The sequence below is a fragment of the Lonchura striata genome, chromosome 1, assembly GCF_050655825.1.
Source record: "Lonchura striata isolate lonStrDom1 chromosome 1, ASM5065582v1, whole genome shotgun sequence".
In the NCBI taxonomy this organism is placed as follows: Eukaryota; Metazoa; Chordata; class Aves; order Passeriformes; family Estrildidae; genus Lonchura; species Lonchura striata.
In genome coordinates this window covers 5,482,630-5,502,278 of record NC_140703.1, presented here as the reverse complement: position 1 = coordinate 5,502,278, position 19,649 = coordinate 5,482,630, and the positions used below count along the sequence as shown (strand labels likewise).

Genomic DNA, 19,649 nt, shown 5'->3' with positions numbered 1-19,649 from the left:
ATTTCTCCAGTTGTGCCCTGCTTAGAGATCTGAGTACTCTTCCAATCCAGGCCTCACTGCACAGAGGCAACTGTTCTTTTTTTCTTTTTGTTCCAGAGATATTTCTGTGTCTGTCATGGAGCCACTGCCATCCCTGTGAATGGCCCTTTCTCTGCCTGGTGCCCACAGAGAGTTCTTTGTTTGTAGCAAAGTGTCTCAGCTTGAAAGAACTCACTTGGAACTCAGAAAAAAAAGCATTTAACAGTCTGTGGGACTGTGTTTGTTTGAGTACAAATGGAAGGATTGTGTGAAATCAAAGTGAAAATTCAGAACTTAGCCAGAAGATGTGATGGTCACTCATCACTGTTTTGTTCTTAGTCCAGCCCCACAGAAATCCTTCTGGATCCTGCTCAAGAGCCTCAGACTTCATTTCCAAGCGGAAATCCTTGTCTTGTAGAGCATGTCCCAGTGCTCAGATCCTGGAGAGAGCAACCCACCAGTGGGATGGCAATGGTGTGAAATTCCCATTGGAGACCCTCCCAAGGTTGAGTTCACAGTGTTCCTCAGATTAATCCCTGTTCACTGTCCACAATACCCACTTACCCTTTGCAGTCATGGTTTAGGATACAGATCTGTGAGGATTATTTGCTAAGTGCAATAAACTTTACCTTTCTGTCAGGTGGACTCTGAGCTGCTGAGGTGACAGCAGACCCCTCCCTGCTCTTCCAGCAAGTTTTGGGTGCTGGAATTGGATTTCTTGATCATCTTATGTAGGAGGACTTCGGGGCATTCACTGGAGGCGTTCCCCTCCTCCCGGTTCCATGCGATAACAAAGCAGGGATCCCTGCCTCCTCGTCAGTGTGATCTGGGATGAATACATGGCCAAGGGTCTTCGTGTGAAGATCGAACACCGTTCAGCCCTTTGTGAGGGTAATTCCCCTGTGCTGCCATTGACATCACACACAGGGTGGCTCCTGGTTGCTGACGTGGAACAGGCTCCCCTTCATCTCTCACTACACCTGCCTTTTACTAACTCTCCATTTACTCTCCCTCTAACTTCTGGTGCTAACTTGCTGGTGCTCTGCCCTCAGGCCAAAGCCATTAACTGTCCAGCCCCTCTCTGCTCCAACCACTTCCCAACCCCCCTGTTGTTTTTTAAGGGAAGCCCCCTGCACTTGCCCCTCACCCCACATCCCTAGCCTTTTGTGGCCCATTCAGTGACTCGCTTGACCCCTCCAGGACCTTATAGCCCTTTGGTCAGCATGTGTGTGCCCAGCAGACCGCGAGATGAAGTGGCAGCTCTGTTGTCCTTTCGGGCAGTTGTTGGTGACATTTCACAGTCCCCTGACCTGAGGCAACACCATAAATATTGGTGTTTGGGGAAGGGGTGGGTGAGCACTCACATCCACAGAGTGCACCAGTTGCTACTGCAGGCACAATTGATTCCAGGGACTTTTGTGTTTGGCTCAGAGGAAGGCAGGCAAGGTCACTAGCTTGCTGGAGACAGAAGTTTACTTGTTTTAGAGGGAGATTTTATTATGTCAGTATTTAATTGAAATAGCCAGTATTAAAGGTGCAGCATTCTGGCAATGGCGTAACCCTGCCATGGAGCATAGCCAACATCAACCTCCCTTCTACAAACGGTTCTGCTCCATAATCTATTGCTGAAATGCAGGGAGGTACTGATTCATGTGTCCAGAGTCATGGAGATTGTTCAAGGGCTGGAGCCACTCTGCTCTGGAGACAGGCTGGGAGAGCTGGAGTTGTTCACCTTGGAGAACAGAAGGCTCCAGCAAGACCTTAGAGCACCTGCCACTGCCTAAAAAAACTCCAAGATAGCTGGAGAGGACTCTGAATAAGTACGTGCATGTAGTCAGAAGACAAGTCAGGGCTCCCCACTGTCAGAGGGCAGGAATAGATTGGATATTGGGAAGAAATTCTTCCCTTGGGGATGGTTAGGCCCTGCCACAGGTTGGCCAGAACAGCTGTGGCTGCCCCATCCCTGGGAGTGTTCCAGGCCAGATTGGATAGGTCTTGGAGCAGCCAGGTTTTGTGGAAGGTGTCCCTGCCCATGGCAGGGGAATGAGGTGGGCCTTAAGGTCTGTTCAGCCCAAACAATCTTGTGATTGTGTGATTCAGAGCTAGGAACAGCACTGCTGCTGCTCAGGGATTTGCCCTGCAGGTAAATGACCCTTCTCCCATCATGAGAAACTGTTCCCTTTTCACAGCCTTGGACTGGGAAGACTTGTCATAGGTGTGGTTACCTTTCTGTAAATTAAAGTTACACTAGAGAGAGCACAGAAGAAGATGCTGCTGGAACTGTCTTAGGTTGGAGCAAAATCAGAATATTGTGAGCACTTGCTTATGTATACACCTGAGAAACTAGGCACAGGATGAAGCGTAGGAGCAAAATTTCCCTCATGTGTAGCAGCTCAGTTGCCATTTTTCGAGGATCTCAAAATTCATTTCCAAGTGCTTTTTCAAGGTGTGTTTGGTGGGTGTGTGTGTGTCCATGTAGCAAGGGGCTGTCTGAACTGTTGTCTGCTGACATGTGGAAGTGTGGTTTCTACACAGTTGTGTGACAGTGCAGTACTCTGCTGCTGCACATAGGTGGGTAGGGACTCATATTTCCTACCCTTGCCTAAAAATAGAGCAGTTCCTTCCTTCAGAGATTGACCTATGCTAGTTCATGGGACCTCCCCTCTCTCTGTCCCACTGCAGAAACCAACACCTGCCCTCCTGCCAAACCTGAGCAGGCTCCATATGTCCCCCATTCTCCTCAGTGCTCTCCTCATCCCCGACTGCCCTGCTTTCTATTTCCCATCTTCAGAAATCATCCCCTCTGCTCCCAGCTCCTCCTAGAACCCGCAGGCAGGCTGACCAGGCTGTTACAGCATTGGAAATGCCTCCTGCAGTACATCTGTAGGGGGAATCACGTTATCACAAAATGGTTCAGGTTGTAAGGGACCTTAAAGGTCTTCTCATTCCACCCCACTGCCATGGGCAGGGACACCTTCCATTAATTTAGATTGCTCCAACCCCATCCAACCTCGCCTTGAACATTTCCAGGAATGGGGCAGCCACAGCTTCTCTGGGCAACCTGTGCCAGGGCCTCACCAACCTCACATGGAACAAATTCTTCCTAATACCCAATCTAACCCTGCCCTCTGTCAATGGGAGGCCATTCCCCCTTGTCCTGTCACTCCTTGCCCTTGTCCAAAGGTCCTCTTCAGCAATCTTGGAATCTCTCATCTCTAATTAGATGTGAAAGAGAGAGAGAGGAAGACATGAACATACATTTGTGAAAACATTTTAGCTGAAGCTGCAATAACCTGGTCTGCTGAACTCGATTTGCTAGTAAATTTAGCCCAGTGCATTTGTTCGTAATGTTGTGCACTCACCTCCTCAGTCCAGTGTAATTGCAGATCTTGTGAGTAGGGTGAGTGATGGGTAAACAGATTATGTAGCCAGCAAGAGATGGGCTTTGGACATCAGAAAGCAAAAAGTGCTTATGGTATTCTCTGGAAAAATCAGGTTCTAATTAATTGGGTTTTTCTAACACAATTAATTTCTTATTAACTACTGCATAATATGTCTTGGAGTGTTTTCTGTTGCATCCCAGATTAAAAAGGTCCATTCTTCCAGAGGGAGAGTAAAGGATGTCCCTAGAGAGTAGGCTCGCAGGTCCCCAGCAGCCACTGCCAGAGAAGAGATAGCTTTGGTTTTAACACATCCAGAGAAAGTAACATTGAGGTTTTGCTGCAGTCAGCAGTTACCACAGTAAAAGAGAGCTCAGGGCTGAACTCCTCCCTCTCTGCAACTCCCTGAAAGGAGGGTGAAGCTAGGTGCAGGTCAGGCTCTTCTCCCAGGTAACAAGCAACAGGATTAGAGGAAACTGCCTCGAGTTGTGTTGGATATGTGGAAGATTTCTTCCCCAAAAGGGTTCTTCAGACTTGGTACAGGCTGCCCAGGTCAGTGTTGGAGTCTTCATCCATGGAGGGATTTAAAAGCCTTGTGGGCACTTGGGGACATGGGTTAGTGCTGAGGGAGTGGTTGGACTTGGTGGTCTGGCGAGGCTTTTCCAACCCAGAAAATTCCATGAAACTATTCTATGACAGGCTCTGTAAACCACGCTGTGCAGAGTAAGGCTCTGCACAGCCTGTGTGGCTTCCTCACGTTTTTCCTTTAGAGTGGCTGGGACAAGGTTCAGCTTACAAGCAGGTCAGAGCATACAAATGCAGCCACTGTGGATGCAGCTGTCCCCAGGAAAGCAAGTCCCAGCGGTTGGCTGGACCCTTTTTGGTGAGTCACAGGCATGGTAGCTGTCCTGGGTGGTCTGTTGTGGAGGTTTGCTCCCCAGGCCAGCTGTCATGCCAGAGTGCCTGACATCCTCTCTCCCTCTCCATGCTCATATTTACAAAGGAATGGGCTAAATTCTGTATTGATTCCTTCTGTTGCACTGTAAATTTTGCAAAAGATGATTAAATAGTGCAATAGCATCTGCGAGTGCCGAGGCTCAATATGTTCTGGGCCGGCGTATCGATCCTTTGTCTGACCGCAGCCAGTTCCACTCCCCACCATGCCAGACCAGTAATTAAAATCCTATGAAACTGGGATTTAGAAACCAATCATATCCCAGCATTGAGGCATCCAGCATCCCACCGTGGTGAGAGCAATAAGAGTCCAAAGTGCCAGCACATTTCTGTCAGTGTTGAAACACTTAGGAATAGTTTTCCCTTAGGGCAGGGGAGTAAATAGATCTGTCTTGAAGTGTTTTTGGGGACAAACTTGACAGTGATAGAATGTTTGGTATGATCTTAAGAGCTCTGCACACATGGGTATATGGAGAAAGGGTGACAGATATACAGAAAGAGTATGTTTTGTAGTTTCTCTTACCTTAAAAATCAAGAGTCAGGAGTCAGGTGAATTGTTTTCACATGCAGTTGTCAAGTAGGCATAGATCAACTTACACTCAGGTTCCAATAAAGCAAGAGTGAAAGGTGCACACATTTAAGACATTCATTCATTCTTTCCCTATTTCTTCTATTGCAACTTTCCCATTTGCTGTAGAATCAGAGAACAGTTTTGGATTGGAAACGACCTTCAGGCTCATCTTCTTACAAACCCTCACCTTGGACAGGACATCTCTCAATAGATCAGGTTGCTCCAAGTGCTGTCCAGCCTGGCCTTGATCTTTATCACTTATGGAAACTCACCATCTCAGGCTGACTTCCAGCTTCTAATAAGGCTCAGAGGTCCTATCTTTCATTCCTAAAGAGGGGGCTTCTTTTAAATCCTTTTGTGTGTGTGGGTTTTTTACATTTAATTTGCCAGAGCAAACACTTCATTGGATTTTCTTCATCTCCCCTGGGTTTGGAAGGATGATGGTGTAGTTTTTCCCTTTAGAAGAAGGTCCTAACTCTTAATAAATAGCATGGATTTCTTCAGTCTTTACATCCATGTTTCTGACAGTTACCTGCTGGTGGGCTGCTGCTTTCTTTCTAGCAAGATCCATGTTTTCCCCTTGTGGTACAAAGCTCCTTGGCCATGAATTCTTTGCTGGATTTTCTGGTGAGGAAGTTTGGCATGACTATGTGTCCCATTGCAGTGTGGTACTTAGGAGCTGAGGTTTGGAGAAAGCCTTTTGGCTTGTCCAAGACTGAATTAAGGCTTGCATCTTGTCTTGGAAGGTTTCTGACTGCCAGAACTCTTACTCTCTGGTTTCCACCAGTTTAACAATTTGTTGGTGTTGTGCTCTTTACCGTTGCAGTCCCTGGGCTAGTTTTCTGTGTGTTGCTGTGGCCTTCAGTCTCTCAGAGGAGTCACCTTTATGCTGTATTTAACCTGTTTGGTCAGGGCATTTCATTCTGTACTAAGCCTGTGTTACTGGCTCGTACAATTGCCTTTCTTACCTTCATTTTGTTTCCAGTCTTTAATAGCTGACCTCACCACTCTACCAGTGGGGCTCAGTCCTTTCCTGCAGTCTAGTTTACATGCTGCTTTGACCAGTGTCCTCCTTTTCCTCTGTTCCAGCTTATGCATCCTTGTCCTGAGACTGCTGTGTCTGTCCAAGTATGTAAAGATTTGTGTTCAGTCTGGTTCACAAGGTTTGGGAGCACTTCCACTATATTGTACCTTCTTGACACCAAAGAAGGAAGATAGGACACATTGAACATTTTGGCATCTTGTCTTTCTGTAACACAGGTCAGCACAGGCCACTGCTGCTGCCCAGCTCATTTGCAGGCAGGATCTCTGAGTGGCATCAGACAGGGACTGTCTCATGCTAGTTCTCTGTCCCCACACCCACTGCTGGGAACAGCTCAGGACCCAAACACTCAGCCAGAGGCTACCTGTGGGTATGCCTAGGAGCAGGAGGTTTCACACCATCTGGCTGGGCTGTGAAACAAGGTCTTCAAGAGTCCTTGCCTTGTCCCAGTACTCAGGGCTTTCTCAAGCTGTGATCTGTCCACTCTTCAGAGCAATGTCATTTTCTGGTTGTCCATATGAGCTTCCAATGCCACAGTGTGCTCTGTCCTGTCTGTTAGAAGTGTGAACCTTGATCTGGCTGCAGCAGGCTCAGATCTGCTAATCTTCTGCCCTGACAGGATGTAGTGACAACAGCAGGATCTTGGGGCTGCTGAAGACACAGGGACCATGACTGGGATGTACCTTCAGGTTCTGTCTGTGCCCTTTGGCATTTTCCTTTTCCTCCTGCCATCTCTCCCTCCTCTTACCATCCCCATCTCTATCCTGACAGCAGTGGGGGACCTAAGTACCAGTATCTGCTGTGTTGCCAGCTCTATTGACAGTTATCCAGAATCTGAAGGAATTCAAGACAAATTGTTAAGAGGATGGAGTTAATAAAATTTGAAAAATTGAGGCCTGTCACTCCACTAAACTTTTTTTCGATCCCACTGACAGAAACATATTTCCCCAATGAGTGACCTTCTGCAGCTGCTGCAGCGCCACAAAGCTGGGCGGGTGCAGGGAGAGAACCCCCACGCTATTTATCAAATATTATCAGCCGGGGCCTTCTAATATGAGCATGGAGGGTGGGAGGAGGCCACAGGCTCATACAGCCTGAGGTGCTGCCCAGGTGTCCATCTCCAGCTACAGACAGCGAGTGGGAGGTGACAAATTGCCTTCTATTAAGTCGTGGAGGGTTGACGTCCCCTTGGATACTGCTGCAGCCTGTGGCACAGGGTGGGAGAGGGCAGGAGAGGAGGTGGGGATGTGGAGTGGGGTCAGCCAGGGCGCCGACAGACCAGTGGCCACTTTTACCTTCTATTAGCAAGCCAAGTGATACTGTTATTTATGGCAGCATAATATTTTATTGCTGCCGGTACTCGAGGTTCGAATCGACCAGTTATAGGAGTCGGGTTCTATCAATTATTGCAGCAATTAGTCAAGTCGTCAAAGCCATTAACAGGGGGATTAGACCAATATTGGAGAGCCATTATTGATAGATTCAGGGCAAAGCCAAACAAACCGTCCATCAGAAATGAGAGCAGGCCTAGCCTCAAGGATGTCATCATTTGGAGAAGTCAGGAACGTGCCCCACTGGTCACTGCACAGACCCAGGTGGTTTTTGGTGGGGGGGGATCATGGGAGCACTGTCTCTTTAACATATATGGAGCAGCCAGCCCCGGCAGTGTGTAATCTCACCTGTCTTGATCATGGTTTTTATTTGTGAAGACAAGGCTTGCCATAGAAATTAGTCCGTGTCGAATGTTTATGGAGCACATTTTTCATTCTGTAAGCAAATATAGTTCCTTGATGTCAATGCCTAGGAATGGCTAATCTCTCCGGCTCCGCTCCCACAGACTCTCCTTACTTCATTCATCTGTTCTGATTGCTGCTTGCTGTTACTGAGCACTTCTGGTGCTTTGCGCTGTCTCAAGGCACAGAAGCAGCTTGGTCTGCCTCTGCCAAGGTACTTGTATCACTCCCATGTTTCCAGCAGGGTCACAGAATGATTCAGGCTGGAAGGGACAGGGACACCAGTGGAGTCATCTGGACCAACTCCCCTGCTCAGGCAGGAGCACATTGCACAGAATTGCAGTGGAAGGCTTGGGATAGAAGACATCCCAGACTGCTGAGTACACTTATGAGGTCTTCCTCCACCAGACTGCTTTCCAAGGCTTGATAACTGGTGGGATGGTCAGTTTCAGCACCAGTTTGGGGAGTTTGGGACCAATTTGAAGGTTCATTCTCATAAACTCTTACAGTTAGGAGCTGCAGTGGGGTCATGGAGTGCACCAGTGTTAGTGACAAGTCTCTGCCTTAGAGACATCTCCTGAGATACTGAGAGTCAGAGAGGAATCCTGAGACTTGTTTGCCCCTCTGGCTAGTGCCCATTACCCCAGTCTCCTGATATCACCGAGTTTCCCTCCATATGCTTCCCATCACTGTGACTGGACCAGTTTGACATGGAATGCGCTTCTGCAATCCAGTGTATCTAGGAGGGAAGCTCTGTCCATGTGTGTGTGTTTCTGTGGGATGCCCATCCAACTCAGTCCAGCTCAGTCTTTGGGATTTGTTGGTTTGGGTTTTTTTAATTATACTGCAAGGAAGGGTGTGATTTTCCCACAGAAGTGCTCCAGGGGCTCAGTGGAGCAGCTGGTCCACAGGCAACAGCCAGCTTCAGCTTCATCTCCAGCTTCAGCTCCAGCTGGCACAGGCACCTGTATCCAGCTGGCACAGGCAGCAGTATCCAGTTGAAGCTGTAATGGTCCCATGTGGCTGCCACAGGACTGAGAGTGGGTGCTTTTGCGAGACTGTATTTCCTTCTGGTGACCATGTACTCTCATCCCTCCTCAGCAGCTCTTCACTGACAAGCCAGCTGTTAGCAGTGACAATCCCTTTTCTTCGTCCCTGGAGATCCATGCTTGTAACTGCTGGTTGTACATTCTCTCTTTCTGATCCAGACACCCTCCAGAGCAAAGGTTAGGAAGGGACACAGAGAGGATGTGCTTCCTGCTCCTTCTGCCCCAAGAGTGAACTCTGAGCTCCTGGTCTTATTCATTTCTTGTGCTGTCAGGTGCCAACCCCCTGCAGAAGAATGAAATGGGACACACACCCCTGGATTACGCCCGTGAAGGGGAGGTCATGAACCTTCTGAGAGCATCGGAGGCAAAGGTGAGCCTGAGATTCTGGCCGGTTCGGGTTTCCTTTCCTACTACAAGAACAATTTTAAAAATGTCGTCTAGATGTGGCGCATGGGGACATGGGTTAGTAGTGGCCTCGGCAGTGCTGGGTGAGCAGCTGGACTCGATGATTTGAAAGCTCTTTTCCAGCCCAGAACATTCTATGACTATGATTTTAGGGTGCAAGTGATGGAAGGCCAGCTTAGCACCCCTACAGCTCCATCCTTTTCCAAAAGAAGTCTGTAAAAATAAAAAATGTGATGCAGAAGGAAAAACACTCGCTTCTATAGTATTTTATCTGTGGCTGTGCCCACCTCTTCCAAGTTACTGTTTCTCACTCAGGACCAGGTGGGATCCAGGTGTTTGTGTGCACTCATCTTAAGGTAAAAGACACCCATTTCCGTGGTGGGTTCTCATCCCTTCAGCCTCTATGTCCCATTTGCTTTAAAGAAGGAAAGAAAACATATTTGCCATCATGGTTCCAATAAAAATGCCAGGAATTAGTACATTTGTGGAGCAGTTGGCTACTAGACAATGAGTGATCTGCAGCTAGATCTCAGGGATTTAAAATTCCTGGGCAGAGGCCTTGTTCAGTGAATTGTCAATGGGTAGGAGAGGCCATCACAGCAGTGACAAGTGATGCCTCATCCCTGGAAGTGTTCAAGGCCAGATTGGATGGGGTTTGGAACAACCTGGTCTAGTGGAAGGTGTCTCTGCCCGTGGGAGGGATTGGAACTGGGTGAGCTTTAAGCTCACTTCCAACCCAAACCCTTCTGTGTTATTTGTGAGCATCATCTCTCCAAGCAGCACAGATCAGCTAGAGAAGGGAACTCCCAGATAAGGGGCATTCCCTCCTCACCAGACCACAAGAGCAGGAGCTGAGGCACAAGGGGACCGGGTTTGTCCCTGGCTGCAAAGTTCCTTTGATGTTGTGTACTTCAGTGTTTGTTCTATAAGTTTGGAATTTAAACTTGCATGCTATAAACCTGAGGCTAAGAACTTACCACAAGTGGAGGATGAAGGTAATTAAAACTGTGTCAATTACTGCACTTAGGAGGTATTACCATGTAATAAACCCGCCAGGTGTCAACTGCTGCACTGTCTGTGCTCACCTTGTAAAGTCAGGCAGGAGTTCAAAAACACGTTCCCCAGTGCTAAATAAACCTCTGTCCTTAGTAGTCATAGAGTGATCTTTCCTCTGAGGCTCTCCATACTCCTTCCTGGCAAAGGAAATGCTGCCATGGCTGTCCTCTGTGGTCCTGATGGCTGCTTTTGTAGCCAGTAGCACTATGCGGTCACTTTGGCAGCTCTGAAAGCAAGCTTTCATAAAATCATGAAGGAAGGAACCACATCTCATTCCACTCCATTGCCATGGGCAGGAATACCTTCCACAAAACTTGGTTGCTCTAAGCCCCATCTAATCTGGCCTTGAACACTTCCAGGCATAGGTCAGCCACAGCTTCTATAGGCAACCTGTGTCATGGCCTCACCATTCTCACAGGGAAGAATTTCTTCACAATATCCCATTTAATTCTGTCCTTCCAGGCGGAGCCATTCCCCTTGTCCTATCCCTCCATAACTTTATTCAAAGTCACTCTCCAACTCTCTTTGGGCCCTTTAGGCCCTGGCAGGCTCTCCCTGGAGCCTGCCCTTCTCTGGGTGTACACCTCTAGCTCTCAGCCTGTTTCCAGAGCAGAGGTGATCCAGTCCTTGGAGTACCTCCATGTTTATCAGCTTCATTATCCAGCATCCCTCCAGCATCCCTCCCAAGAATGGCTGCATTTAGGAGAAAACACTCCAAGGGAAGATGTTCATGAGCACAGTGCCAGCAGAACCAAACCTTGGAATAAAACCTGCAAAGAGTGACAGTGTCTTTCACCTACAGGAAAAAGAATTCTAAATACTAAAGAAAAACAGGACATAAACTGATCAGCTCAGACAATGTCAGGGACATGAGCTAAGGTTTGTGGAGGTCTGGAGAGGGGTTCTTCCACAGGAAGGGCCAAACAAATCTTGAGGTAATTCTTGTGGGTTTAAAGAAACGTTAAAATGAGCTTTCACTGCTCCAAACTCCACATAGAAGGTTGTGCCCAGATTAAGCAACAGCCAGCTTTTAAATAACCAAAACAGACATTTTTCTCGTGAAATATGTATAAATGAGCAACCTGAGAATGTTCAAGATGGAAAAAGAAGCATGTGAATCACAGCTGGAGGCTTGTTTTCTTGGAAAGGCCTATCAAAGGTGACTCACTGGGATGAAGTGGATACCAACTCCTGGTCAGGAGGTCTCACACTGCTGCTTCCAGAAGGGAAAGGGCAACTGTGTGCTCTTCCTAGCTGAAATATTCCTTAAAAATCCTTCATCAGACACTGATGGAGACAGTGGAAGTCACCAGATGCTCCTGACAGGGTGCAAAGAGGAGCTGAATGGCAAAGACAGACATGTAAGAGCCAAGCTTAGTCCAGGGGCTGCAGTCCCACCAGTGACAGAGGAAAAACACCAGTTTCAAGTGCATTTCCCTCCCTTTTAATCGTAGATACACAAGTACTTATTCAACTCAAGGGTCCCCAACACCAGGCAAGTGTTGTCTAAGCTCAGGAAAAGCACACACAGAGTTCTGGTTTGTTTTTTTTTTTTAAAGAATAAAGGAAATCAAAATAAATTAAAAATACATATGAAAACTCCTTGTTATTCTGTCACAAGGATATGTAAATAAAATCTATGGGATATGTCCATCCCATAATAGTTCTGCCTATTCATTCTCTAGCAGTGATTAAAATGAGCAATAAATTCTCAAAGACTCTCGGTGGAATGTGGCTGCTGGGGAGGATGAAACCCCGGGAGCACCAGTTTCCCCCCAGCTGAATATTCATCACAGGCTGGCTTGGCAGTCTGGTGGTTTATATACAAGTACAATCATCTTCCTCAGGAACAGCTCCAGAGATATATTTCCTTTCTCTCCTCCAACTATTACTTAAGCATAAAAACCAAGGCAAGTTTCAAACTGTTCAGGGCAGATTTCCTTATTGGCGCTGGGCTCAAGAGAGCATTTACCTAGCAGATGATTCTACCCCTCCTGCTCTTAAAGAGTTCAGTTATTTTATTTTCCACTTTTCTTCCTTAAAACAACATGTGCTGGCAGTCCAAAAGCTCCATGTGTCCTGGGCTGATCCTACAGCATGGGCAGCAGGTGAGGTGGGGATTTTGCCCCTCTGCTCCACTCAGGTGAGACCCCACCTATAGAGATGTTTTCCATCCCTGGGGCTCCCAGCATCAGAAGGACATGGAGCTTCTGGAGCAAATCCAGAGGAGGCCACAGAGATGCTCTGAGAGCTGGAGTACCTCTTCTCTAGAGACAGGCTGAGAGAGCTGGGGGTATTCAACCTGGTGAAGAGAAGGTTCCAGGGAGACCTTAGAGCCCCTGCCAGGGCCTAAAGGGGCTGCAGGAGAGCTGGAGAGGGACTTTGGACCAGGGCCTGGGGGGACAGGACAAGAGGGAATGGTTTCACACTGCCAGAGGGCAGGTTAGATAGGATATTAGGAAGAAATTCTTCCCTGTGAGCTGGTGAGGCTCTTGACACAGATTGTGCAGAGAAGGTGTGGCTGCCACATGCCTGGAAGTGTTCAAGGCCAGGTTGGATGGGGCTTGGAGCAACGAGGTCTAGTGGAAGGTATCCCTACCCTTGGCAAAGGGGTTAGAATGGGATGGTCTATAAGGTTTCTTAAGATCACCCTTCTGTGACTCCATGACTGCCATGCCCACCCCAGTGACAGGCAGACCTGCCAAAGCACAGACTGAGTTCTTCTCTTTTTAAAAATTAAGATTTCTGATGCCCAGTTGAGTGCAGAAGTCTGGTTGCCTCCAACATAAGAGCAGATCAGTGCTCTCTGCATTGGTCTCAAAGCAGGTAGCACCATTGTGCTCCACTTAAGTGCTGATGCTGAGCCAGGCAAGAGTCATCAGGACAATGGAAGGTCAGCTACCAGAGGGTGAGGACAAGATCCCCACCAACACCATTGCACACCACAAAGCGAGGAGGTGGGAACAATTGGATGTATATGGAGAGGGGAGCAGATGGGAGAGGAGTGGAAGTTTGTGTCTTATGTAAACTCCAGGTTTAGTGGGTTTTTTTCTTGGAGGTTCTATCACCAATGGATCTAAAATATGTTTTTCTTGGTGGGTATTCTTGTCCCAGTGTCCCCTGTACAGCATAAGCTAAGGCGCATGCTCAGGATGCTCCAGGCCAGCTGCATGACCCAGTTAGGAGCTGTGTTAGCACTTCTGGCCCACTGAGTAGCTGGCATGCGTGCAGGGCTCTCCAGAACAGATCCTGAGCAGAAAATTATATTTGTACACAGGACTTGTATTATGTCACTTTCCCAAGGAGGAAGGAGAGGGCACTGCAGAGGATGGGTATCCCTTCCTTCTCTTCCTGCACATCTTATCACTCTCCATAAACCCATGGGAATCATTGGGTGTCCTAACATCACTGATCACATTCCTGCATCTTCCAAAAGGCCAGAGAGGAGGGAGAGAGAAGAGATTTGTCAGGATCCTACAGACACAGAAGTATCTTATGAGGTCATCATACCCAGTGCCGGGGGGATCAGCACAGGCAGGATGTCTCTCCCAGAGCTGCTCCACTGGGATCTGCAGGGAAGTTATTGCTCTGTATGAGGATCAGAGCTGATGGCATCTCTGTTACACATGAGACTGATAGCACTGGTCAAAATTGGACTGTTTGCTATTTATTATTTTTTAACTTCTGTCAGAATCACTGCTAGCCCAGGAGATGTCAGCAGCCTGGCTTGCAGCTTTGGCACCTGCCTTCTGGCTTTGTTGGAGGGTGTTTCCCCTTAGTGAGATGGGTTCAATGACAAGGACTGTTCTGTGGGTGCAGTTACTCAGTTGGCAAACCCCATGGGCTCTTTGTGTTCTGTCTTCATCTGAATCTGGCTTTGGGTGATGAATCTTCCCAAGGCAGTGGTCTCAGCTGGGAATGCCCAAGTTCAGCTTGTGGCAGGAAGAGTGCTCAGCAGCCTTTCTAAAGATCTTAGAATCACAGGTTTTGTGTTGGAAAGGACTTTATAGCTCACCTAATTTCAACTCTGCTGTGGGCAGGGATGTCTTCCACTAGACCAAATTGATCCAAGCCCTATCAAACTTGGCCTTGGACACTGCCTGGGATGGGGCAGCCACAGGTACTCTAGGCAATCTATGCCAGGGCCTCACCACCATCACAGGGAAGAATTTCTTCCCAATATCCCATCTAACCCTCAGTGGGAAGCCATTCCCCCTTGTTCTGTCACTCCATGCCCTTGTCCAAAGTCCCTCTCCAGATCTCTTGGATGTAAGGCACAGTGATACTCTACCATCCCTGCACGATCTGCTTGGAGTCTTTGAACAGGAAACAGTTGAGGGTAGCAAGGTAAGTCTAGGTAGAATGTCATGGCTTTGTTTCCCAAAATAGATAGCGCATAATGGTTAACAGCTGTTGAGCAGTGCCATTCCTCTTTTTCACCAGTATAGAGGTAGCACAGTGTCTGGTTTCCCATCAGCAGAGCAGACTCCCTATTCCCACTCACCCCAGCTTCCATCCATGACAGATCCAGAAATTTCCTCTTGCTAGAGCTGGTGCATCCAGACCAAACTGCATTTGCCCTGGGGATGTTCTGGCTCCATGTCAGAGAGATCCCCATACAGGGCTGTGACATTATGTACTGACCCAATGCTCCATAAAGTCTCTGATCCCTGTGTTTTCTTCCCTCCACAGTTCCAGGAGGAGCTGCGCAGGAGGGAGGTGGAGGAGCGGCGGAGATTCCCACTGGAACAGCGGCTGAAAGAGCACATCATTGGTCAGGAGAATGCCATAGCCACAGTGGGGGCAGGTAGGACCCTTCACATGCTGCCAACTCTGCCCTCCCACAGGAAAATCAAGCTGTTCCCTCGAGCTTTGATCTGAGGCTGCCTCCGATTAGGTCTGCAAGGTTGCTGGGGAGTTCACAGTGGATACCCCATCCATGGAAGTGTTTAAAGCCAGGTTGGATGGAACTTGGAGCAACATGGTCTAGTGGAAGGTGTCCCTGGCCATGGCAGAGGGTTGGAATGAGATGAGCTTGAAGCTTCCTCCCAACACAAATCATTCTGTGATTCCATGTAATCAAGGCTCCAGCAATCTGGGCTGGGTTTGATTTGCCAGTCCAAAGCCCCCGGATCCTGTCAATAGTTCCTGACCCATCCGTGCATCCCAGTTAATGCCTGAAAATGGGACAGCAAAATAAGAGCTGTTGAGGCCAGGGCAGAATCACAAGGAACATGCTGTCAGAAACACAAACCCATTGCCTTTAGTTAACAAAGAGGAGCCCAGTGTGGGCTGGGAGCTGAGAAGGAGCTGGGAAGGAGCTGGGAAGGAATCTACACTCCTGCAAAAACAACAGCCACCCTGTGTGCTCAGAGAGCGGCTGTGCCTGGGGGCAGCAGCCCAGCTAATTGGGGAGCTGTGATTAATGGGCAGTGCCTGTTCCTGACACAGGTGGCGTTTCTGCGCATTAACGTCCTTGCCTTTATGGAGGTTTTTCTTATTGAATTATAGGGAATGTGCTTGATACCCCTACAGCCTCAGGATATTGGACCAAAAGGTAGTGGGAGACTCTCTGTCCCCTCCTCCCCCCCTTCCCTTTTGTCCAGTTTTTCTTTTCATTTTCTTTTCGTTTTCTGTCCAGAAGGATGAATTTTAAGACAGGACTTTCTCTCTCAAGCACTTCCTCTGTGTCTTTGCTATTTATTTTGTGCCCAGCTGGTTTTCCTGCTGCTTTGTGGACCCTGCATCCCTCCACTCTGCCCTCACCACTGCCATTTGCCGGTGAGCAGACCTGCCACACTCCACATCTTCAGATCCACTAAACCTGGCTGATATGTTTAATTTATAACTGGTGCCTTAATTGAATAATTGGATTTAATCCGTCACTTGGTGCATGATCCAAACAGTCTCCAGAGGGGCTTAACCAGGAATACAAAGGGAACGTGTGATCTGGGGTTAGAAGCACAAGATCTGGAGTGATGGGGATAGAATGGAGTCACAGAATTACGGAATAATTTAGAACAACCCTCTAAGATCATCGAGTCCATCTGTTATCCCAGCAACCCCCTGCAAGGGGATGCACTGGGAATGCTGGTAGGGAGCTCACTGCAGCCACAGCCCTGACAGCACATGGCATCACTGCCACAGAGGGAAAATCCTTCCCCATTGCCTACATAGGATATATCCAAGCCTTGCAGCACTATTTTCTGATATGTGGAGCAGGACAGGACTGGGAGAAGGTGGATGATGGTTAACGGATGGTAACTGGGCATCTCCCAGCACACAGGGTTTCTACCAGTGCCTGACTGGGTGATGGTGGGAGGCAGCTTGGCCACCCCTCTCGATGGGTGTAGATGTTCAGTTCATCTTAACAAAATCCACATTATATATTCTATCTCCTGCCATCAGAAACAGGCAGGTCATTGCTGCCATCTCAGGAACTGCTGGGATTCTCTAACTGGTACATACAAATGAGTAGCTAAAAGGCTTAGGCTAGTGTTTCCAGGCACTTCCATAAATGGTTGAGCTCTGGATATGATTAGGGCTGCTTTGCCTTTTCACTGGAAGATGAGGAGGCAGAAGGGATCAGCAACATCTCCTCTCTGAGGTTATAAGCTAAAGGAGGCATTTTCCCCAAATATATATTTGTGTATTTGTTTTTTTGGTCTAATATCCTAAATATTATGCCAGGTAAAGAATACCTTTTTTATGTGGTTATACCATGTTTTCCAGTCAGTACTCACTTAGAAGTAGTGTGGTTCAAACCTACTGCTTCTCCTTGTCAGGGAGAATAAACCTTGAAGGTTGAAGCAATCTGTTCCTGCTCTTCCAAAGCTGAATAAGGAGCAAGGAAGAAAAAGTGTTTATTTTTCAGGGATTTTGAAGAAAGGGTAGTGCAAAAAAAAAAAAAAATCTATGTTTTAATGATAGAATTCCTAATTTTGAGCAGCTATGATGTTGAAAATCAGTCAGTGTTTCAAAACTGTAGGGAAATGGATGAAGAGGACTATGATCCTGCTCTGGTCCAAAGGAAACTGGGATTATTTTGGACAATATAGGATCCTTTATGAGGGCTGTTTTTTGATGTGTGTTGCTGCCTGCAAATCAGGTGAAACTTTGCAAGGACACAGCTTTGGTCTAATTTGGGGTTCCATAACCCAGAACCACCAGCAGCAGAGCTGGGATAGATCTTCCTTGGGAATGCTGCAGACCCTGGAGCATCAATGCAGTACCTGGATGGAAGCAATGATCCCACAACGGGTTTGGCCCCAGAGCCTTCACCCTGTGGTACCCCAAACACAGACAGGCCGAGGAGCCCCACAGAATGAATTGATTTGATAAATGGACATTTATTACACTCACAAATTGGCTGAAACCAATTTCAGTCACATCAAGTGCTGATAACTGCTGGGGTATTGATTTGTGTAAAGTAATACAGTGAATTTATCAGTTCAATAGCGGGCTGAAGGGCCTCTTGGAGACACAGGGCTGCAGTCACACCGTTACAGATGGACGAAATAAAGCGAGAGCACGGCAGCAATGCCAGGAACAGCTCTGCAGAAGAAGGCCCCAGCGTCATCATCATCATGCTCTTGTTTTGGACACTGTGGCTGAATGTCATAATGAGATTTCAGCACAGCAGTGTGACCTCCCTCCTGGTATTTATTTATTTATTTATGCCAGGAGGAAGCAAGGGGGCAGCTTTCCCAGAGGCAGGGCATGTATTTCATGCTTGGGTGACAATGAAGAGCAATCAGCATGGCCAGCAGCTGCTTTGGTAGTGCAGACTTCATGGAGAAAAGTGCTTCTGTGGCTTTCCTAGCTGAGATTTTTGTCCTTGGATCTGGCACTGATATTCTGCTTTGGCCCAGGATGGGTCTTCTGTTCCTGCTGCTGAAGCTGAACACTTCACTGCCCTGGGATGGGGCTTTTGTTCCTACTGCTGAAGCTGAACACTGCACTGGACAGTCAGAGAGAGCCTGCTCCAGCCCCAGTGGCAGAACCTAGTGAGTGGTGTCCCTTCCCTAGGGACATCCAGATTTTTTAAGTTTTTCCAAACCTCAAGTGTGCTATGTGCTGGAATAGCTCATCATTTTCAAGCTGCTTGTAGAAAAGCATTTACACCATATCACTCTGTTGATCTGATTAACCTGCTGACTAGTGACCATAGAACGGTTTGGTTTAGAAAAGACCTTAAAGCCCATCTCATTCCAACCCCTTGACATGGACAGGGACACCTTCCACTAGACCAGGTTGCTCTAAGCCCAGTTCCAGCCTGGCCTTCCAGGCAAAACTTCTCTTGTCAACCTGTGCCAGTGCCTCACTAGCTTCATAGGGCAGAATTTCTTCCTAAATATGAATGCTCAGCATCTTCTGACAGAGATCACATGCTGAATCTAAGCTCTAAATTTATGATAGTTTTTTAAGGGGTGCTTTATATCCCTGGAGTTGCTTTGAGTGTTTATCCATAAACTCTGGCATCCTGCTGCAGAGGGGAGGGGAAGAAGGCAGCACTTAACCCCACTGTCTTTGGACCCTGAACATGCTTGACCCTGTGAGTGGTCACTCCATGCCCCAAAGCAGAAGTTTATTACTTTTATTACCATTATTATCTTAGCTGAGATAGCTGCAGGAATTATTGGCGGCTGTGTTACTCCCCATCAGTTTTTATGAAATTTCCCACCCCAGGTGTTGACCTCCTGTTCACTGCTGTAAAGGGTTGAGAAGGAACATGTGCAGCACTGGGAAGGACACAGGGAGGGATGCAGCACAGACCCTTCTCTGTGCTTCCCTGTCAGTGGCAAAGCATTTTCTCCTCTTCATCTGTTGTGGCTATTTCCAGGGATGACCTGGCCAGGAAGCAGCTGAAGGACAGGATGGGATTCCCACCAGTCTTTGCCCAGGATTTTGAACAGAACCAGATTGCTGGCTGCAGCCAAGCTGGTCTGTCGTGCTGATATGCCCAAGCAGGGTGAGATGGAGCCAGGCACCAGCCAGTGCTGCATCTGGCCTTGTGCCCAAGCTAATTAAGCCTTGGCAGGAATCAGGACTCATTAGCATGGCCAGGGGGACAGGTAATGGATCTGCCTGTGTCCGGGCACAGAATGGCAAGTTCTTGTGGCACTGGGGTTCAGCTCCCACTAAATGCACAATCCCAGCACTCCGTCCCATTGCTGAGGGGGTTGGAACTGATGGTCTTGAAGGTCCTTTCTAACCCACACTCTTCTACAATTGCATGATTCTACATGCCTTGGATTTAAGGTTAAATTGGGGAACGTTTTTTATGTTTGGACAGCAATGCACACCTTCATCTTTATCCTGAGTTACCAGTGCCTTTTGGGAAGCCTTCTGGCTTTCCCTGCAGACTTTTCAGGGATTAGGAATTCAGTCCCACACTCTTCCTAAGTGGCTGCAGTGGTTAATCACCTTCATTATTAAAAC

General features: G+C 47.8%; 1 protein-coding gene across 7 annotated transcripts in view; it reads left to right on the top strand.

Moving 5' to 3' along the window:
* Positions 1-19,649, top strand: part of CLPB (ClpB family mitochondrial disaggregase) — a 71,315-nt gene that overhangs the window by 33,974 nt on the left and 17,692 nt on the right. For 4 of the 7 annotated variants that reach the window (XM_085584782.1, XM_085584732.1, XM_085584545.1 and 1 more), the window contains exons 6-7: positions 9,020-9,117; positions 14,901-15,015. In XM_085584782.1, coding sequence (XP_085440908.1) covers positions 9,020-9,117; positions 14,901-15,015 — 213 coding nt within the window. Of the gene's footprint in view, positions 1-9,019; positions 9,118-14,900; positions 15,016-15,923; positions 15,990-19,649 lie in introns of all 7 variants that reach the window. The other 3 variants (XM_085584669.1, XM_085584608.1, XM_085584412.1) reach the window with 1 other exon arrangement.